We start from the raw sequence: 23,298 nt of genomic DNA on the forward strand, positions 1-23,298 counted from the left end.
ACCTTTCAGCCAGTCTGCCTGGAGCAGTGACATCCTCCGCAAGTAAAAACTTTTTCACCTAGAGGGTGCTGGAACTCTCTGTCTGAAAGGATGGTAGAGTTTCCTCACAACACTTCAGAAGCATTTAGATAAGCATTTGAAATGCGATAGCATACAAGACTACGGCCAAGCGATGGAAAATGGGATTAGAATAAGTAGGTGTTTGATGGCCGGCACAGACCCAATGGGCTGAGGGGCATCTGGCTGTGCTGTAAAACTCCGAGTCCATGCTCTGCAGCTCCTCTGGGAGTATTCTTTCAAACTCACCATCCTCCAACGACTCAAACCCCATCAGCAGTAACATGTAGCTTGTTGTAGGTCCAGGTTTACCTCTTGCTCAGCACCAACATCACACACACACAAAGGAAATAGATCTCAATTTCCAGCCCAGTGCTATCTTTCTCCATTTTATTTAATAAAATTGTAACCTTTAGTGTCCTCACAGCTGATTCTGAGTAAAAAGTGATTTGCTGGGACAATCTTGCGAATGATAAATTATAATTCGGCATACAATCGCAGCTCAGTGGCAGAGCGAGCAGTCAGATAAGCTAACCCAGGGCTGAGTGCCATGTAATCGGACTGCACTCGCTATTGCCTCATTCCAGGACGGGCAGAATGCGCTGTCTGGGCTCCGGGCCCGGTGTAACTGACAGGCTGCTACATTCCAGGATACTCAGGACCAAGTCTCCGTCTGGAATCGACCGCATCGGTCCAGCTCTACAAGAAGGTGTTCGGACTCCGCTTCAGAAAGACCACCCTCGGACTGGAAGATAGATTTCAGGGAATCTGTGACCTGCGTTGGCATCATCTTAGCATTGCTACGGGAGGGAACAAATAGAATGATATAGTCTCAACAAACGGTTGGAGAACAGCAAAAGTATCACAAACAATAAGGCACTAACAAATCCAATGGGAAATTCAAGAGAACCAGCATTTCCCTGAGCGCAGTTAGAATGTGGAACTCACCACCACAGGAAGTAGTCGAGGTGAGTAGCAAATAGATTTACGGGGAAGTCCGAAAAACTGAAGGCGATGAGGGAGAAAGGAAGAAGGATATACTCCTCACACACTGAAGCAGTCTGTGTCAACATGCAGCAAGACCTGGACAATATCCAGGCTTGGATTGGCAAGTGGCACAAATGTTACTTGTCACTTAAGTGCCAGGCAATGACCATCTCCAACAAGAGAGAACCCAACCACCGTCCCTTGACATTCAATGGTGTTACCATTGCTGAGTCCCTACAATCAACATCCTGGGTTTACCATTGACCAGAAATTGAACTGGACTAGCCATATTAATACTGTGGCTACCAAATAATTCACCTCCTGACTCACCAACGCCTGTCCACCATCCACAAGGCACAAATCAGGAGTGCAATGGAATACTCTCCACTTGTAGCACCAACATCACTCAGGAAGCTGAACATCATCCAGGACAAAGCAGCCCCACTTGATCGGCACCCCCCTTTACCACCTTTAACATGCACTCCCTCCATCCCCGACACACAATAAAGGCTGGGTGTACCATCTACAAGATGCACTGCAGGAATTCACCAAAGTTTCTTTGACAGCACCTTCCAAACCCACAACCACTACTGTCTAGAAGGACTGGCTTTGAAAGCAGACCAAGGCAGGCCAGCAGCACGGTTCAATTCCCGTACCAGCCTCCCCAAACAGTCGCCGGAATGTGGCGACTAGGGACCTTTCACAGTAACTTCATTTGAAGTCTACTTGTGACAATAAACAATTTTCATTTCATTTCAGCAGAAACCTGGGAACATCATCATCTGAAAGTTCCCCTCCAAGTCACTCACCATCTTGACTTGGAAATACATCACTATCCCTAGGGTCAGGATCCTGGAACTCCCTTCCTAACAGCGCTGTGGGTGTACCGACACCTCATGGACTGCAACGATCAAGTAGGCAGCTCACCACCACCTTTAGGGCAATTAGGGATGGTTAATATATGCTGATCTAGCCAGCAATATCCATACTCTATGAAAATAATTTAAAAATAGATGAAATATAGTGGGAGGATGTTCATGTGGAGTATCAAACCCGGCATGGAGCTATTGTGCAGAATGGCCTGGCTGTGGTGTAAATACTTTGTAACCTTTAAGGTAATAATTCACCCCAACATAGCATCTCCTCAAAGATTATAAGGATCATGAACTCCTCGGTGACGGACATTTTTGACAGCATTAGGAGTGAAGTTTTCCATCTCGCCCGTTACGGCAAGTGCCTGACCATCAGTACCTGGGAGATCCAGAGAGCTGTGTGACTATTGTTGCCCGGAGATGTGATCGGAAGAGGGAAAAGGTCAGTAACAAAGTACACTCCACAGTAAAACCCCACAACAGACTAAAACAAAACACAAAATCTGAGCTGAGACGTGCCAACATTGGGGATGTAAATGGAGAGGTCAATGTTGGAACACAGACCTAACTAGGACATAGAACATAGAACATAGAACAGTACAGCACAGAACAGGCCCTTCGGCCCTCGATGTTGTGCCGAGCAATGATCACCCTACTTAAACCCACGTAACCCGTATACCCGTAACCCAACAATCCCCCCATTAACCTTACACTACGGGCAATTTAGCATGGCCAATCCACCTAACCCGCACATCTTTGGACTGTGGGAGGAAACCGGAGCACTCGGAGGAAACCCACGCACACACGGGGAGGACGTGCAGACTCCACACAGACAGTGACCCAGCCAGGAATCGAACCTGGGACCCTGGAGCTGTGAAGCATTGATGCTAACCACCATGCTACCGTGTATGCCCCTAGTTAGGACATAGTTAGGACTCTATGAACCTGGGTTAATGGCACACTTCCCACTCTTCCAATGCATCCAAAATGTGTTGTCCCAAGTCTTTGGGTTCCTTGGTAATATGAAGCTTAATCAGGTTGACTCAAATGTCACTATTAATTGTTCTTTATATTAGTGTTAGCATCGCACCTGCGGGAGATGTTCACAGACTCGCTAGCTAGGGTCACGTTGCCACCCACGTTAGCACAGGCCTCAATCTCGTTGATACCTAAGAAAGACAAAGACCCAATGGAATGTGGGTCATACAGACCCATATCTCTGCTGAATGCAGACGCCAAAATACTGGCCAAAATCCTAGCCAAAAGGCTAGAAGACTGTGTACCTGAGGTGGTCACAGAGGACCAGACGGGCTTTGTCAAAGGTAGACAGCTGACCGCGAACATCAGGCGCCTGCTGAACGTGATAATGACCCCCTCCGGGGAGAGAACACAAGAGGTGATCGTCTCTCTGGACACAGAAAAGGCCTTCGACAGAGTCGAGTGGAAATACCTCATAGAGGTACTGGAGCGGTTCGGGCTTGGAACAGGGTTCACCGCTTTGGTAAAGCTCCTGTACAACGCTCCCATGGCGAGTGTACAGACCAACAATACCAACTCCCAATACTTCCAGCTGCACAGGGGCACCAGACAAGGATGCCCACTGTCCCCGCTGCTGTTCGCACTAGCAATTGAACCGCTAGCAATCGCGCTCAGGGCAGCAAAAAATTGGAGGGGGATCCGAAGGGGAGGTAGAGAGCACAGAGTCTCACTCTATGCGGATGATCTGCTCCTCTATATCTCGGACCCACAAAGCAGCATGGACGGAATCATCGCGCTCCTGAAAGAGTTTGGAGCCTTCTCGGGCTACAAACTCAACATGAGCAAAAGTGAGATCTTCCCAGTACACCCGCAAGGGGGGGGCAGCACTAAAGGGGCTGCCGTTCAAACAAGCCCGACATAAATTCCGCTACCTGGGGATCCAAATAGCCCATGACTGGAAAGGGATCCACAAATGGAACCTCACCAGCCTGACGGAGGAAGTTAAAAAGGACCTGCAAAGATGGAACACACTCCCGCTCTCCCTCGCGGGGAGAGTTCAGACGATCAAAATGAACGTACTGCCCAGGTTCCTCTTCCTGTTTAGATCCATTCCGATCTACATCCCCAAGGCCTTTTTCAAAGCGCTGGACAAACTCATCATGGCGTTCGTATGGGGGGGTAAAAATGCTAGGATCACAAAGAAGGTCTTACAAAAAACAAAAACCAGGGGAGGGTTAGCCCTCCCGAATCTACAATTCTACCACTGGGCAGCAACAGCCGAGCGAGTAAGGGGATGGATCCAGGAGCCAGAAGCTGAGTGGGTGCGTGCGGAGGAGGCCTCCTGCATGGGAACCTCCCTCCGGGCCCTCGCCACGGCAGCACTCCCATCCCCACCCAAAAAACACTCCAGCAGCCCAGTGGTGACAGCCACCCTCCAATCCTGGAACCAACTGCGGCAGCAACTTGGCCTGACCAAAATGTCGAACAGGGCTCCCATCTGCAACAACCATAGGTTCAAACCAGCACTGACCGACGCCACCTTCAAAAGGTGGAGGCAGGACGGGGGGACACTGACAGTCAGGGACCTATACACGGACGACAGGATCGCAACACTGGACAAACTGACAGAGAAATTTCAGCTAGCTGGGGGGAACGAGCTACGGTACCTGCAGCTCAAAAACTTCCTACGAAAGGAGACAAGGACGTACCCACAACCGCCACGACAGACACTACTGGAAGACCTACTGGACGCAAGTATCCTAGAGAAAGGGAACTGTAGTGACATGTATGACCGACTGGTAGATAGGGACGACACCGTACTGGACGCAACAAAGAGGAAATGGGAGGACGACCTGGGGATGGAGATAGGGTGGGGACTCTGGAGCGAAGCACTGCATAGGGTCAACTCCACCTCCACGTGCGCAAGGCTCAGCCTGACGCAACTAAAAGTGGTACATAGAGCCCACTTAACAAGAACCCGTATGAGTAGGTTCTTCCCGGAGGTGGAAGACAGATGTGAACGGTGCCAAAGAGGCCCGGCCAACCACGCCCACATGTTCTGGTCTTGCCCCAGACTCGTGGAGTACTGGACAGCCTTCTTCGAGGTAATGTCCAAAGTGGTGGGAGTGAGGGTGGAGCCATGCCCGATAGTGGCGGTCTTCGGGGTTTCAGAACAGCCAGATCTATTCCTGGGGAGGAGGGCGGACGCCCTTGCCTTTGCCTCCCTGATCGCCCGCCGTAGAATCCTGTTTGGCTGGCGGTCAGCAGCACCGCCCAGAGCTGCGGACTGGCTGTCCGACCTCTCGGAATCTCTCCAAATGGAGAAAATCAAATTTGCCATCCGAGGGTCGGACGACGGCTTCCACAGAACGTGGGAGCCATTCATGCAACTGTTCCGGGACCTATTTGTGGCCAATGTACAAGAGGAAGAATAGTCGGGGGAAAGTAGCGGGAGGGGGGCGGGGGGGGCTACAGGTTCGTTACGGGGGTTCGATGGCTAGCTAAGGCCCAAAACCAAACTAAATAAACATGTTGAGGGGGGGGGGGGGGGGGGGGCGCAGTTACTACTACGAAGATGCTTACCTGTAAATATGTATGTTAATTTTTGCGTGTTTTTTTTTTCTCTCTCCTAACAATTTGTAATTTGTTCAATATAAAATATGAAAACTGAATAAAAACATTTATAAAAAAAAATATTAGTGTTAGCATTTAGCCTCTATTAAGTAACAAAGTATGTGAAATCTTAATAAAGTCACAAGATTCTACAATGATAACTTCTGCCCATGTGAACCGAGATCAGTCCTTACAGCACCAGCAGATTCCATCAGTCGGCATCTGCTTTTTTGAGAGATGTTACCAGGAGCTCAGGAAGAAAAGTCTCTCCCCGCCAAGGCATCAAAAACAGTGAGACTGCTGCCTCCGGTTCCACTGGAAACCAGTGCAAAGCCTCCAGCTCATGGACAGGCAGAAGTTGCTGATGTTAATGAAGGCAGTTTGACCCATCTTGAACCTTGTAACTTGAATATGTGGCCACCAGGAACTACGAACAACATGGGGGAATAAAATTCATCTTGTGCAGGACATAAACTAACCAGCAGCAAAAAAACAGCCCACTGTCCACATGGGAGAGAACATCACCAATGTCACCATCACTGCCAAACTCACCCTGCGATGTAGAAATATGCCTGTTCCTTCTGAATTAGGTTCCAGATAAGAGGTCCTTTCTCCTTTATCCGATGTTGGACATAGATTTTATCCTCCTACGTTAAAACCACACACACAGTGCAGCTGTTATTTTAAATAAGAAACGGAAACACAACAGCAAAAGGTGAAAAACATCATAACATGAGACAGGGACAACCCTGCACAGTTTGGTCCAGAGCTCTCATTGTCTGATTTGGTTCGTTTCTTTGGCTCTTTCTCACTTGTCAGCCGTGACATAGTGGGTAGCACTCTTGTCTGAGTCAGAAGATTGTAGATGCAAGTCACACTCCAGTGCAGAATTGAAGGGGTGCTGCACTGTCAGAAGTGCTGTTTTTTCAGATGAAGCATTGCCAGTCTCTTACACGGGTGTAAAAAATCCCGAGGTCACTATTTCGAATAAGAGCTATCCCTGGGTCTCCTGACAAATGATTATCTCTAAGCCAACATTATTAAAACAGTTCATCTGGTCATTTAGTTTATTGCTGGCTGTGGAACTCGCTGTTTCCTCTACATTACCTCCTAGAATCCCTACAGTGCAGAAGGAGGCCATTCGGCCCATCGGGTCTGCACCGACCCTCTGAAAGAGTACTTCACCTAAGTTCGCTCACCCCCCCTCCCCATCCCATTAACCCCTGAATCTAGCCGACACATCTTTTGGGACACTAAGGGGCAATTGATCATGGTCAATCCACCTAAAATGCACATCTTTGGACTGTGGGAGAAAACCGGAGCACCCGGCGGAAATCCATGCAGACACGGGGAGAACGGACAATTCCACACATAAGACAGTCACCCGAGGCCCGGAATTGAACCCAGGTTACCGGAGCTGTGAGGCAGTAGTGCTAACCACTGTGCAACCATGCCGCCCAATGACGAAGCCTTCACAAGGCCTCAATGAGATTCAGTACAGGTCTCAACCTGTGGGAGTTCAACTGAGGCCTGCCAAGGCTGTGATGGGTGAAACATCACAGGGAACCCCAGGGGCTGATGCCACCTCTCACCCTATCGACATAGTCACCTTGACAGAGAGTGGAGACAACTCCCTATAAACCAAAACTCTTAAAAGTTCAGCTCACATCTTGGAATGGTCCCTCCAACCTCAGGAATTTTAGGGCATTGGAATCAGGCTGCAACTGGGAATTCTGTTATTTTCTAAAATAATTCCAGTAGACTTTCCTTTCCTTTACTCTGAAATCCCCTTTTTATAAATTATGTGGGTTTTGCAAATCAGATCTTGGTAGATTTATTAACAGAAACATGTTGGCAAGTGCAGAAGTGACTCACGAATCAAGAATCAGAGAGTGCCAACAACAGGGGGTTTCTTGAACAAAGGTATGGGTGGAGTCCATATTTAAAGGGTGATGATTTCCACCATCTCTATGCCAGTCACAAAACAGCAAGCCCAGTCTCCAGCTCTCCCCCCGGCCCTGTTACACACTCCTTACCTGGTCTCGGGAGAAGGCTGTGAATAGGGTCAGGACACCCTCCTGATTCAGCTCCTCCCACTCCTTCCGGCAAAAGAAATCCTTTGACTTCCCACGGCAGCCAAAGAAGAGGTAGTTGCCTAATAGTGGAAAGCAGAGTGTCACAATGTGAGATTCTGTCACCATTCCCAGGGCCACTATAATCTGCTCCCAATGATTTGAATGTGTGTCTGGGGGCCATTCATTCCCCAAGCAGCCCTCAATGATGAAGGGTGACATTTAGACTTGAAACGTTAACTCAGTTTCTCTCTCCACAGATGCTGCCAGGTCTGCTGAGTATTTTCAGCGAACGTGCTGGGTTTGAGCAGCCAGGCAGGCGAGAGGGAGGAGGTTTAAATATGGAACGTGCAATTGTTCTGTACGGACTTCATTCGTTAATAAGGTCTCAGCATTCAAAGAACAAAGAAAATTACAGCACAGGAACAGGCCCTTTGGCCCTCCCAGCCTGCGCCGATCCAGATCCTTTATCTAAACCTGTCTCCTATTCAGAAGACAACAAACACTTTACTGTTGCCCAATTTCTTTAATCTTTGCAAATCTTAAGGGATTGCCTTTGAGGATCAACACGAACCATCCCATGTGGGTCAGGTAACCGGTTGTAGGCTGCAAGCACGGAGAGGGAGAGGCTCTGTCATTAGGCATTGAAGTGGGCGAAGGAATGTGTTTATTTGCGTTGTGGAACGTGAGAAATTATTGAACTGATTGTGGTGAATGTAAGAACGTTGTGATTGGGGACTAAAGCAAATTATTAACTCCACTAAACAGCATTGCTTTTAATATTCACTTGGTGATTTGAAGCGACTTTGCTCAGGACACGGAGACTGTCCCAGAGTAGGGGAGAGTTTCCTTGTTACATTCCCAGCTCTGGCTACCATGTGAGAAAACGCAGGGCACTGGGTCACACAAACACCTGTGTCTCAGAAGGTTGTGGGTACTAACCCCACGCCACAGACTAGAGTACCATATCTTTTTTTTAATAAATTTTTTTTTGTTTAATTTTAGAGTACCCAATTATTTTTTCCAATTAAGGGGCAATTTAGTGTGGCCAATCCACCTACTCTGCACATTTTTGGGTTGTGGGGGCGAAACCCACGCAGACACGGGGAGAATGTGCAAACTCCACACGGACAGTGACCCAGAGCCGGGATCAAACCTGGGACCTCAGTGCCGTGAGGCAGCTGTGCTAACCACTAGGCCACCGTGCTGCCTTAGAGTGCCATATCTAGGCTGACCCACTGAAGGAGGCCCTGCACTGATGGAGAGACTGTCGTTTGGCTGAAATGTTAAAACCGAGACCCCTGTGTTCTCTCAGACAGCCAAAAGATTCCTTGGCACCAATCGGAGTACAGGTCGGGTTTTCTTGGGTGTCCCGGTCAATATTTATCTCTCAATCAACACGTAACATCACAACAAAAACAAACTGATTTTTATGGCCGTTTCGCTTTGTGGGATCTTGCTGTGCACAGATTGGCTGCCGTATTCCTTACATTACACGTTGTTACACTTCAGAAGTACTGCACTGCCTGTAAGGTGCTTTGGGACATCCTGAAGTTGTGGAAAGAGATGCATGAATGAAAATTATTTTTTTTGCCTACGAACAAGCAACCAGGCATTTCGAATATTGCAGAGCAGAATTGACACCGGCCACTTAACCAACAAAATGTGCTTTGAGCCAATAACCTCTGACCTTTCTTTCCCTCCACAACACGTTCCTGTATTACTGCTCGGAATGGCGCCACCCCTGTGCCGGGTCCAACCATTATAACAGGGATTTTGGTGTCTGTGGGAAATTGCAGCATCCCCTTCTTCACCCACAGTGGCACATGTACAGCACCTGCAGGTGGAATTGAAGGAGAGTGAGTCACAACAATGAGTCTTTCCAAAGGAAGTCTGTGAAGGAGGGTGAGGATTTCAGATCTCATCAGGCAACGCCAACAAACACAGTCCCCCAAAACCAGAAGAATAAAGCACAGCAAGATACATTGAAGTCAGGAATGTTAGCGTGAGAGAGCAGTGTGAATTTCTGCTCCGAGCCTTTATGAAGCCCCGAAACCCAGGATAAAACATTTTGTGAAAACCATACAGGAAGCAGAGTTTAACATTTTAAATAGTTTTCTCTGCCAGATATGAAGAAGGTATTTTGGCACATGTCAATAGAAGATGGTTGACCATTCCAAAAAGCCAGTTGGTGAAGGATAGAATTGGAGCCAATATTTCTGCACTTCTAAATATATATATATATATATATATATATAATAGAGAGAGAGAGAGAGTTGCTCCTAATCCAGCAACCAGTTTTCGTCTGTGTCTATTTATACCTCTTTTGTAAACCCATTACCAATTAAGTGCCCCCATTTGAAAGGGTAGCAAAAACAAACAAGTCAACAACTTGAAATTTTGAAGGAAACTTAATAACTGGAATTAAAATGACATTCCCAGGGTTAATATGCACAGGCACACAAGTGAATCTCCAGTGAAGGCCCACCACCTGCATGCAGTTAAACACAATACATAATAATGAACATATCTATGGCTAAAAAAGATGGTCATATTAGACAATGGAACACGGTATTGATAACGATACGGGCCCTGTTGCTGTGGACTTTCAGTAATCTGTTTGAGGAATGAAAGGTTATAAAATGCCCAGTGAGTTAAACTCAAAGATGTACGGGTCACATGCTGAAACTTGATGATTTATGTGAAAAGTTATAACTGTGAAGGTATATGGATAATGAAATGATCATAAAGAAGGAGCAAACCCCTTAGTGTCTGACACTTCAGGACGACAGGTACAGAATCTGAAACCAATCGAGCGTCTCAGACATCATAATACAGTCACCGATTTAGATCAGAATAGGTCAGGCAGGCCTGTGTTGACTGTCTATTAATGTACTGCCCAATTAAATTCACATGAGCTCCTGACTAATATCGTAATTTGTTGAACTAACGTCTCATTAAGTTCATTAAAACCAGGACAACATTTAGCTCAATATTGTCACATAACAAATCAAAAGGTCTGAGAATAAATTCAACTGCACCACTTAATCATTGTTCACCCACACTAATCTCTGCTGGAGTGTGAGACAGGATTTTCACTGAGAGGCAGCTATAGAGATCATAGATTGTAGTATATATATATATCTGTTGCAGTAATGTTATTCAAAATCCTGGTTTAAATTAAAAGCACACTCTGTGACTGTAAAAGGTGCAATTAAAATGTTGTAAAAGTAAGATCAACATTCATTCCAACCATTTAATTCTTTACCTATATAAGGCCGAATGGAATTTTGTTATGATTGCTGGAGATTCCCCGGATCATTTGGGACATTGTGTTTAGATTTTGGTAAGCAAGGCAGGGGAAATGAGTGGGATAAAGATGATGTAATTTATGAGAGGAGCCAGGTCTGTAGCAGGCAGTTTAGCTTTTAGTCTGCCAAAAGACATGCAGCTGGCGTCCGAAAGGGTTTTTCTCTCTCTCCAAGCAGTCTTTCCAATAAATTTCTAAACAGGGGACAGCAAGTATCCCTGTGCTTGCTAACTTCATTTATAAGCGGCGTTTGACCTGTGATATGTTCTGCTTGATTGGAGATATAGAAGGCATCAGTTACAAGTAAATATGTTTCCTTTTAGTGTTAAGAATTGTTTAACTGTTAATTGTAAGCTATTTTCTATGATGTTAATGTAAACGTTTGTTTTAATATAACATCCCTATTGGTCAGTGGACTCACTCCTGGAGCGAAGTATTCTTTCCTCACAGTTTAAAAAATTCAAATAAGTATTTAGGGTTCTTGTCCATTATCCTAACAAACGTTAGGGTCTGGTCCGGGATCTTAACACACTGCTGACAAGAGATCCAGTGAGACAAGCAATGCAAGCAGCATCACTTCCCCCTCACACAAAAATAGAAAAGTGTCAAAATCCAGGGAAAAGAGAGATGCTTTTCGTTGGCACTATTTCACTATTTTTCAGTTATTGTGATACTGTGTTCTGTGCTTTTATGGGAAGCTCCGGGGTAGCACTCTCACCTGACTCAGTAGGTTGTGAATTTGAGTTCCAGGTTGCCAATCTAGGCTGGCAGTCTAGTGTCATATTGAGGAGGAGCTGTCCTGTCAGAGGTGATGCCTTTCTAATTAACATGGTCTGTCCTTTCAAGAGGATATAAAAGATTTGATGGCATTATTTCCCAAGAGCAAGAAAATTCTCCCCAATAACCTGGCCAACATTCATCCCTCAACCAGCAACACTTTAAAAACAGGCCAAAGACTTCCAGTGGCGGCTATGAAGGAGTAAGTCGCACATTTGGTGGCTCCCGCTCGGGTCGGACTTTTGGACCTTTTCCCCCGATTGTCTACCGGACTTGAACTGTAAAACTGTCGACAGACGCGATTGTTACTGAATTCCCACATCGGTGCATGGAGAAAAGGACTAGAAGTGCTTGTAAAGGCAGAAACAGAAAGACAGAGAAGGCTTGGGCTGAAGCTGCAGCGGGAGACAGCATGGCAGAGGACCGGACCTCTGGTTTGTCGACCCAGCGGTCAACGGAGCAGCTGATGCAAGTTATTCAGGAAGGCTTTGCTAAGCAGTAACGGGACTGCTTGGACCCGATAAAAGAGTCGATTGAGCGGCTGGAGCTTAGATTGGACGCCCAAGATCGGGTGATCCAGAAGGTGGAGAAGGCGCTGGCTGAGCAGGAGGAACATCAAACTGCGATGGAGCTGGAGGTGGGGATGCTGAGAGACCAGCAGAAAAGGCTCCTGGAGAAGGTGGAGGACCTAGAGAATAGGTCCCGCCGGCATAACTTGAGAATCGTTGGGCTCCCGGTGAGGTCCGAAGGAGCAGACGCTGGGGCAGACATCGCAGATATGTTTGAGAAGCTGCTGGGGGATGGGGCATTCCCCCGACCCTTGGGAGGTGGACAGGGCTCACAGAGCGCTCACGAGGAAGCCGCAAATGGGAGAGCCCCCGAGGGCAATGGTGGTGCAATTCCACAGGATAAGGGGCGCATTCTACAGTGGGCCAAGCAGACACGGAGCTGTAAGTGGGACAACAGCATCCTGCGGGTTTACCAAGACCTGAGTGTGGAGGTGGCCAGGAGAAGAGCAAGCATCAACCAGGTTAGGTTGATCCTTTTTAAGAAAGGAGGGGGGGGTCACAATAGGTGGGACTATCCGGCGCCAGTGATGGGGGCCACTAAACTAGCTGGGTGATCTAGCTCTCGGAAGCTCAGTTCGGCGAAGGAGGGGGGCAGTGAGCCCCCCCCCCCAACTAGGCTGATCACCTGGAATGTTCACGAGTTAAATGGGCCGGTCAAGAGGGCACGTGTGTTCGCGCATGTTAGGGGACTGAAGGCGGACGTGGTAATGCTGCAGGAGACGCATCTTAGAGTAACTGACCAGATTTGATTGAGGAAAGGCTGAGTCAGTCAGGTCTTTCACTCGAGACTGGATTCAAAGACTAGAGGGATTGCGATCCTGATCAATATGAGGGTGGTGTTTGAGGCGGGTAGAATAGTCTCGGAGGTGGGAGGTCGGTACATTATGGTCAGTGGGAAGCTGGAGGGGGTGCAGGTGGTATTAGTAAATGTGTATGCACCAAATTGTGATGATATGGAGTTTATAAATAGGATGCTGGGGAAGATACCGGACATGGACTCGCACAGGTTGGTCATGGGAGGGGACTTCAACACAGTTATTGACCCTTGGGAGGGGGTGGGGGGGTGGATCCATGGAGATTTGGGCAGCCGACGGTGAAGGAGTTCTCTTTCTACTCACACGTGCATAAAGTGAACTCCCGGATCGATTTCTTCATTTTGAGCAGGGCGTTACTGGCAGGGGTGGTGGACATGGGGTACTCAGCGATCACAATCTTAGACCATGCTCCGCACTGGGTTGAGCTGCAGGTTAGAAAGACAGTAACCAGCACCCGCACTGGATATCCCTGTTGAATGTGGACACCAAACTGCTGGCCAAAGTTTTGTCCTCTAGGATTGAGAATTATGTTCTGTACTTTATTGGGGAGGACCAGGCGGGGTCTGTTAAGGGTAGGCAGTTGGTGGCCAATGTAAGAAGGCTGTTAAATGTGATCATGATGCCCCCGGAAGGTAGGGAGGTGGAGGTAGTGATCGCAATGGATGCAGAAAAGACTTTTGATCGGGTAGAATGGGATTATCTGTGGGAGGTGCTATGCAGACGACCTGTTTCTGCATGTATCGGACCCATTAGAGGGGATGGAAGAAATCATGAGGATTCTCGGGGAATTTGGCCGGTTTTCGGGGTATAAGCTACATATGGGGAAAAGTGAGATGTTTGCGTCCAGGCGAGGGGACAGGAGAGGCGATTGGGGGGGCTGCTGTTTAGATTAGTAGGGGGAAGCTTTAGGTACCTAGGCATTAAACTGGCGCGGGAATGGAACTAAATAAATTAAATCTGGCCCGACTAGTAGACCAAATGAAGGACGATTTTCGGAGATGGGACGCACTCCCATTGTCATTAGCTGGGAAGGTGCAGACGGTGAAGATGACGGTCCTCCCGAGATTCCTGTTCATGTTTCAATGTCTCCCCATCTTTATTTCGCGGTCCTTTTTTAAACAGGTCAACAAAGTGATCACTGGCTTTGTTTGGGCGGGCAAGGTAAGGAAGGTAATGCTTGAGCGGAGTCGGGGAGAGGGCTGGCTGGCACTGCCAAATTTTAGTAACTATTACTTGGCGGCGAATTTAGCCATGATCAGGAAGTGGGTGGTGGGGGAGGGGTCGGCATGGGAGCGTATGGAGGGGGCGTCATGCAAGGGCACCAGTTTGGGGGCGTTGGTAACTGCGCCTCTGCCGTTTCCGACGGCACGTTACTCCACCAGCCCCGTGGTGGTGTCGGCCCTGAGAGTCTGGGGGCATTGGAGGGGACATGTGGGAGCAGAGAGAGCATCGGTCTGGTCCCCAATCTGTAATAATCACCGGTTTGCCCCGGGAAGTATGGATGGGGGTTCCGGATATGGCGGAGAGCAGGGATTGAGAGGATGGGGGATATGTTTATAGAGGGGAGCTTTCCGAGTATGAGGGCACTGGAGGACAGGTTTTGGTTGGCGAGGGGAAACAAATTCAGGTATCTGCAGGCGCGGGACTTCCCACGTAAACAGGAGTCAACTTTCCCGCTCCTACCTCTAAGGGGGTTTCAGGACAGTGTAGTTTCCAGAGGGTGGGTAGGAGAAGCGAGCGTCTCGGACATTTACAAGGAACTTATAGGGTCAGAGGAGACGCAGACCGAGGAGCTGAAGCGCAAGTGGGAGGAGGAGCTGGGAGGAGAGATAGAGGATGGTCTATGGGCGGACGCGTTGAATAGAGTCAACACATCCGCAACATGTGCCAGGCTCAGCCTGATACTATTTAAGGTCGTTCACCGGGCTCACATGACAGTGGCCTGGATGAGCAGATTCTTTGGGCTGGAAGACAGGTGTGCAAAATGTGCTGGAGGGCCAGCGAACCATGTCCACATGTTCTGGGCATGACCGAAGCTGAGGGGATTTTGGCAGGGGTTTGCAGATGTCATGTCAACGGTGTTTAAAACAAGGGTGGCACTGAGTCCAGAGGTGGCGATTTTCAGGGTGTCGGAAGACCCGGGAATCCAGGAGAAAGAGGCAGACGTTCTGGCCTTTGCTTCCCTGGTAGCCCGGAGACGGATACTATTAGCTTGCAGGGACTCAAAGCCCCTGAAGTCGGAGACCTGGCTATCGGACATGGCTAGCTTTCTCTGTTTCGAGGAAATCAAGTTCGCCTTGAGAGGGTCACTGTTAGGGTTCGCCCGGAGGTGGCAACCGTTCATCGACTTCTTCGGGGAAAATTAATCGTCAGCAGAAGGGGGGTTAATTTAGCTTAGAGTAGGCGGTTAATAAATGGTGGGACCTGTAAGGGAGGGAGAAGGCTTTTGCACTATGTTTAGTTTCATGTACATTGTTTATTGTGTTGTTGTTATAATACCAAAGAATACCTCAATAAAATGTTTATTAAAAAAAACAGGCCAGTTGGTCAAATATCGTATTGGGACTTGCTGTTGTAAATCCTACATTACAGCAGTGACTGCACTCAAAAACATTTCATTGGCTGTAAAATGGGACATCCTGGGGACATGAAAGGTGCTATATTAATACAAGCTTTTCGAGTTTTCTGCCACTGGTTAGAAATGACCCAGGGGCAGGTGTATTACTGTTAGGATACCGGAGCAGACTCCAACTTTTGTTAGGGTACCGGACAAAAATCCCAAACATTTTTTTCAAATTTGGAAAACTGTGAGGAAAGGATACTTCATCTAGGAGTGATAACTCTGATCAATAGGTATCTTTTATGTTAAAACAAATTTTAATTTAAACACAGAATTAACCACATTAACATCAAAGAAATAGCTTTCCAATTATCAGTTAAACATGATGTGCGGCTCATGGCCAGGGACAGATGCTTGTTTGTCTCATCTTCAGGCGGGAAGGAGGCGGATAAGCAGAGGCAGCGTTAGGGGCAGTGGGGAGGCTTCACAAACACCAAGTGGAGGCCTCAAAGCTAAAACAAGAAATTACCGCTCCCGGGTTTGCACCGAGCGGGAAGGTTTTCCTGCAGAGCCTTTCCCCAGTTAACCACCACCATCCTTATAAGGTAAAATCCCCTAGTCGCCACACTCTGACGTACCTACCTCTTCTGGAACCTACCTCTTCATTCACCTGAGGAAGGAGTAGTGCTCCGAAAGCTAGTGATTTGAAACAAACCTGTTGGACTTTAACCTGGTGTTGTAAGACTTCTTACTGTGATCAGTTAACAGTTCTTAAACACAGGAAAAACTTAAAACTTACTATCTACACCTGCTACTAACTCCAATTAAGCAACCCAATACAGTTCAAATGCCACTTATAAATAAAGTTAACAGATTATTTGCTTGTTTGTGCAGACCTTAGGAGTTAATTTCAAGGGCAAATTCAGTACACTTTTGCTCAACCTAGCAGCATTTAGCAAAACTGCTGTTCAACTTAAAAATGTTCTGTCTTGTCACGCTCAAATCCTATGGCAAACTGCAAAACTAGAGACAGACCTGGCCCCTTCCATCAATTACATCATCTGTATCCCACTAAGGTGTCACATATCCCGCAACCCCTCATAAATGATCTACTCTCCAGGGAATCTCCAGCAATCATGACAATGTTCCATATGTATATACGTATATCTATTTGTAAACAAGTAACATGGTTAGAGTAAATCAGGAAGTCACCTTTTACGACTTCTTAATTGCAGCTTTAGCAGACACACAGTCTGGATACCTCAACATAGGTCTGTCATGATCTTACTGCAGCAAATATATATTAACCAGGCTTTTAAAAATCCTTACTGCAACAAGTATAAAATACAATATATATACCAATTTCTTACATTCATCGCGATTACATGGGTCTCATGAACTCATGAGACAATGTGAAGGCCACTGACTACCCACCAGTTCCAACACCAACTACAAATAAAGAGGATTTGGCTGACAGCCAGTGACAATGGGCATTATATACAATCAATTACCATAGAGAAAGATTCCAGGCTCTTTAGGAGAGACACTGAATCCCCAGTGACAGACAGCATTGTCAGAGATGGAGCTTTTGAGGAGGTTTCAAAAGTAGACAGAAAGAATGAGAACACAGAGGGAGAAATTCCGGGAATGATTTCCCTCATGTAATTCCACTCCTTTCTGATAGGCGTCAGTGACAGCTTGTCTGTCAGGCGGCTGTGACCCAACTGCCTGTATCCTAATCTTCAATGTCCCACTTGCCCATTAGCCCAGTCCTCACTGTATCCTCCACTCAATCTCTGTACAGACGGTCCTCAGACTCGAGGCACTATTGTTTCCTGAAAAAAAGCGTCTTCTGCCAAAACATTGCAAGTTGGAATCAATTTTCCCACAGGAGCAATTTACAAATCAGGGATTAGTTCTGGAACCATGCAAACCCTCACAGGAAATACCCACATCCCGAAAAACAAACTCATAAATTGGTGTGCACAGTTCCAGCATCCACCCTCTATTGCTTCCTGTCTGCAACCAACTGAGCAAGAGGCCGAGAATCAGCCTTCAAACACGGCCAATGATCATGGGTTCAAGAATCAAGGGATCGATAGACGGGACTTACTCTGCAGAGGGTTCTGTGATGCTAGCCAGTTGGAACACAGGCCACAGCGAGGCTTCTTCAACTTGGTCCTGTACTGAACAACAGCCATCAGAATCTGAATCTGACTGGGATAAGCCTGGGAAGCAGAAAGCAGACTAAGAATTTTGTATTCATATTGATTGCCATCCACCATTTGATTGTTCCAGAGATCACTACGAAGGGGTGTAGGGGTGTTTCATCCAGCACCCCCAGCATGGAAACCTGGATGATCGTGGGACGTGACTCGACTTTTGGAGAAGGGCAATCAGCCAAAGTTACAGTCCCTGCATTTCTGATAACTATAATATCCCTCATTTACAAGAGCCATTGCCACTCGTCAACACCTAATACTCAGGCTGCAATACGTTACATCAAACTAACAAATGAGCATTTGTGGAAAATAATCCAGGGGAAGGAATCAGTGTAGAGACAGGAAAAGGAATTAAGCCAGGGAAGTTTACATTTCATTGCTTCCGATCACTTGTTGGAAGGACAGACCCGGGTGAAACAAGAGTGGGCTCAGCTGGGATATTCTCCAAAGACAAACACATTGCCAGCCCACACTGGATGTTATACAATCTGTAGGCTCTCTCTGTTGGACATCACAAATGACGAAAAGCTGCTTAATCGAGCTTGGAAACATTGCTGATCCCGTGGAATCTGTACCTCAGGAAGAGTCACTGTATTTAGCACAGGCTGGATGATGGAGGAAGTGGAAACAATAGGGGAAAAAGTGTGACAGAATTCAACTCTATTGTCGTGTTTGAGCTTCACACAAGGCATTTGGATCCATGAGGGCTGCTCTGTGTGTCACAGATCCAGACCACACTTTGTGATCAAACACGCGACAACATACCAATATCATACAAGCAGGAGACAGAGAATGTTTCCCACAGTCCAGCCTCTCATTTATGCTGGCAGGAGACAGTAGTTGCTGTTAAGCATGTGGAGCGTTTCAGCTCTGGTGGTAAATTAACACTCATTAGGGAACAACACTGTAAAAAAACATTTAGAATTTATGAAAGATGTGACTTGGAAATCGAATCATTATAATGCTGTGTCATCACAGGAAAACCAACGGAACGGCAGAGATAAAAGGGAGCGAGAAAGAGCGAGTCTGAGAGCAGAGTGCTGGCTTGGAGTTTGGAGATCCTACGGTGACATCAGAATTCAAAGATTAAGAGGGGTGAGTGGAAACAGCTGTTTAGGTGAGTACAGGTAAGTATTACTACGTTTATTGCTTATAGTTGACAAGGTCTATATTTTGTGGTCTATCATTTGTATGGGTTATATTCTGTTGTAACAAGGACCAGGAGTAATTGCTATTATTTGATTTTAATTATCTTCCAAAAGGTTTAATTTAAAGGGGTAAGTCATGGCAGGAGAGTTCCAAGCATCAGTGTGCTCCTCCTGCACTATGTGGTGTTAGATGTTTAGCTGCTGTTGTATAAAGAGTCAAAGATTCTGCTCCTTTTCACAAACATCTCTATTTCACTTTAACAGACTCTGCACAAGACTCTATCATCACATTACCTGACACAAAGGCCAACTGAAGCCCCTTTACATATCAGTGACAATTAAGAAGCAAATGAGACAACTAATTGGAATGTCTCTTAACCCATTACTTAAGTCTCTCCTTCCTTGGAGAAAAATATAATTAGGTGAAAACAAAATTACAAGAAACTCAAAAACACACACACAATTTCCCCCCTTCTTTTTTTCATTTTTGGAAGAAGAAAAGTCATAGAAACAGGCACCCTTCATTAACAATATCCAGAAGTTTCTGTGAACTCGCCCCTCTTTTTGTAAAACAGTCTGACAATTGAGAGCTACTGTCGATCCATTTAATTTTTGCTATTTCCCCCCTGTTCAACATCTGCTTCAAACTTGCCATGTCTATCCTTAACCTTTTCTAATTTACGCTTTTTGTGGAGTGCACATTTCCCACAGGGATTTATTGTCAATGTGACATTCAATAGGTATATCACCCAAATCCCCTAATCCCATGGTTTCTGTCAATATCTGAGATAAAAAAAGGCCATATCTATCGCCTCTACAAGACTTAACGTCTCAGCAGCCAAAGTGCTTTTGACCACTCTCCTTATTTTCTTTGTTTCCCACACAAGAGGGCAATATTTACCATTGTTCCCCTAAAGAAAAATTATAAAACCTCAAGCGCTTGAAACCCCATCACATAAATTTGCATAGAACACATCACTATAAACTATGAGTTTCAAATGCCCACGGTACACTCCTGCATTTTTAGTTTGACCAACACTTTATTTTCTCTTATTATGTCTTCCACTTTGGGATCATTTTTGTACTCAACTCTAAGACATCAAAACTCACATCCGGTCTAGTCTGTCCACCTAACCAATTCAGTTGCCCAATTAAACTTCGCTGTTGCTCTTTTTCCATCTTTGAAACCATTGCGTCTTCTTGTGAAACACGGCCACGACTAATTGCTATTGGGCTGATGCTTTCCAAATAAGATTGCTGACGTAAAGTTTCCCCTAACTTAGTCTGTCCGATTTCCAGTCCAATATATTTAAATACACCGGAAGCCTGACTTCCAACCCTGACTTCCTCAAACCAGAAATCACGATAGCTTCAAAATCACAAGTTCCAACCCACAAAAAAATCATTGACATGCATTATAAAAATGCCAGAAAGATTTCCTTTATAGTGCCAGTAAAACATTGCCAGATCTGCTTTCAACTGGCAACAGTCTAATTTTAACAAAACTGACCTTACCGAAAAATACCAGACTCTAGATGCATCATTGAATTCATACACATATTTGTTCAACTTCCAGAGCACCCCTTCTGTGTTAGTTGCGTCTTTAGGAGGACGGAGAAAAATGTCTCCCTGGAGCTGATGCCTCTGCAAAAAGCTTTTATATCTATAGATTTGCATTCCCATGCCTTTGTGGCTAATAGAGCCAAAAAGATCTTTAAAATAACCTTTCCAGCCGTAGGAACCTACCCTTAAATCCTGATCTTCTAAGTTTTCTTCAAATCCCCTTGCCACAAGCCTGGCCTTTGCCTTATAAGTTCCATCTGGAAGAACCTTCTCCGCCAAATCCACCTATGGGATAGAGCTCTTTGTCCCCTATCCGGTACTTCCGTATATACCCCAAATTCACTCCAACTGTGCAGTTCTTGCTGTTTGGCATCTTTGATAACTTTTTCATCTAATTTATTGGAAGCCACCACAATCTCACGTGCATGTGGGCTTCTACTCCTATTAGTATTCGTAGTCTGGCTCATGCTCACAGACCTTGATAAATTACGTCCCCTTTCCTGCCTCGTATCTCGTTCTGTACTGCTACTGCTTGGTCTTTGCCTTCTGCTGTGGGATGCCCTTTCAATAGTTCTCGACCTTTTACTGCGGACCTGTTCACTATCCGATGTACTACCTGAACTGGCACTGTGTTTCTGTGCCCTCCATTTTTGAACTTTGTGTTCCCAATCCATTGTCTTGACTCCCTCCGCTGAATGCTGTACATTCAACCAATGTTTATACTTTCCAGTGGCCTTCCCTGCTCTACTAATAACAGTTGCATCCTTCCATTCACTAGACCCTTCAGGCAAGTATGTCACTTTTGTACCAACTTTTGACAGTTGTCTTTTCAGAAAAATGGCCTGTTCTAATTCATCAGAAGTGTTGTGTTCCTCTACAGAAACCCTGTCTATATCAGTTAACTGGTCCTCATAGTTCTGTATGGTTCCTCGTCATGTCTGTCTGCTCTGTCTAAATTTGAAAATTTGTCATCTGTACCTATTATCCTTGATGAATGTATCCTAACAGTTTGATTGCCACGTTGCAAAATAATTGTTTTTCCATCTATGCCTATGATCTTCCATGGGCCTTTCCATTCATTAAAATTTTCTCTCTTGGAGTATACTAAGTCTCCTTGCTAAAAAACGGTATTTGATGGTCGTACATTATGCCTTAGAGCACTATTAAATGAAAATCGCTTATTGTCACGAGTAGGCTTCAATGAAGTTACTGTGAAAAGCCCCTAGTCGCAACATTCCGGTGCCTGTTCGGGGAGGCTAGTACAGGAATTGAACCGTGCCGCTGGCCTGCCTCGGTCTACTTTCAAAGCCAGCGATTTTGCCCTGTGCTAAACCAGCCTCTCTACGAATTCTTTCAGAGACATCTGCTTCCAAAAAGGCATTGCTACTGCTATGTAATGCATTTGAATGCTCAACAAAGGCAGAGCTAATTGTAGTCCCTTCCCAAACTGGAGCTGGTCATCCAAAATGGACGGAATTTTAGGATTTCTACCAAACCCTAATTGATAGGGACTATAGCCCCCAACCATCTGCAATGAATTATTTGCATGTACCGCCCATGCTAAAGCTGAATTTAGCTTGCAGTTTGGTCTATCTGCCAATATTTTCTGGAGCATGTCATCAATTACAGCATGGTTTCTTTAACAGATGCCATTAAGAAATGGGCTTTCCGCAGCCGTATTCATAACTGTGATATTCACGTTTTCACACATATCCCTCAACTCATTATTAGCAAATTCTCCCCTATTGTCCGTAAGAAATTTTGCGAGTGGGCCCATTCCTGTCCCTATCCATTTTTCCACAATTTGATCCAGAATTACTCTCTTTTCTTTACATATTACATAGAACAGCACAGCACAGAACAGGCCCTTCGGCCCTCAATGTTGTGCCGAGCAATGATCACCCTACTCAAACCCACATATCCACCCTATACCCGTAACCCAACAACTCCCCCCGCCTTAACCTTACTTTTTAGGATACTACGGGCAATTTAGCATGGCCAATCCACCTAACCCGCACATCTTTGGACTGTGGGAGGAAACCGGAGCACCCGGAGGAAACCCACGCACACACGGGGAGGACGTGCAGACTCCACACTTCGTGTAATTGTTGATTGACTAAATCTGGATGCTAAATCTACAAAATAAATATATTATTGGCTTTATCCCAGACCTTAAGGTCCATGACCACAATGTCGTTAAAACCCCTGGCCAAAGGTAGGGTTACTATTGGTCGTGCTGGTGTCCTTCTGTACTTCCTATAAACTTCACAGCGATCACTAACCTGTTCTATCAGTTTAGTATAGTATTACCCCTGCATCCTTTAATAAATTTTTCAGCCTCCGAGGAGACGGATGTGCAAATTGCCTATGCAGTTTTAATACAACAAGCTTTTTATCAGCTAAAGTCCCATTTTCAACTGCCATAAACAACTCTACTTGAAGTATTATTTGTCAGTAATGGAATACAATCGTGTCCCGACTGTGTCAATTGTAAGTCCACCATCTTTCCAAAAACTATTGCCTTATCCTGTTCCATATCCAGTTTCATGTGTGCTTTCTTCATCAACGGTCTGCTCAGGAGCAAAGGTATCTCACTTGATACAATATCTGTGCTAATGAAATGATGCACTCCGGCAATATTGCAAGGGATCACCACTCTTTTCAGCGACTTCAGAGGGGCAGTATTTGCCAGAGTGGTTGCAGAGGGTTTAACTAAAAAAGCAGGGACATTGGAACCTATGGAAGGAGTCAAAGG

The 23,298-nt window shown here is 46.0% G+C and overlaps 1 protein-coding gene across 5 annotated transcripts in view; it reads right to left on the bottom strand.

The window, feature by feature from the left end:
* Positions 1-433: 433 nt before the first annotated feature.
* Positions 434-23,298, bottom strand: part of ndor1 (NADPH dependent diflavin oxidoreductase 1) — a 67,875-nt gene continuing 45,010 nt past the window's right edge. For all 5 annotated transcript variants that reach the window (XM_038781618.1, XM_038781614.1, XM_038781617.1 and 2 more), the window contains 5 exons: positions 17,724-17,838; positions 9,270-9,416; positions 7,544-7,662; positions 6,060-6,154; positions 434-857 (listed from right to left, as the gene is read on the bottom strand). In XM_038781618.1, the coding sequence (XP_038637546.1) occupies positions 713-857; positions 6,060-6,154; positions 7,544-7,662; positions 9,270-9,416; positions 17,724-17,838 (621 nt within the window). In that variant the 3' untranslated portion in view covers positions 434-712. The remainder of the gene's footprint in view (positions 858-6,059; positions 6,155-7,543; positions 7,663-9,269; positions 9,417-17,723; positions 17,839-23,298) is intronic.

This window comes from Scyliorhinus canicula, chromosome 21 (assembly GCF_902713615.1).
Source record: "Scyliorhinus canicula chromosome 21, sScyCan1.1, whole genome shotgun sequence".
NCBI lineage: Eukaryota > Metazoa > Chordata > Chondrichthyes > Carcharhiniformes > Scyliorhinidae > Scyliorhinus > Scyliorhinus canicula.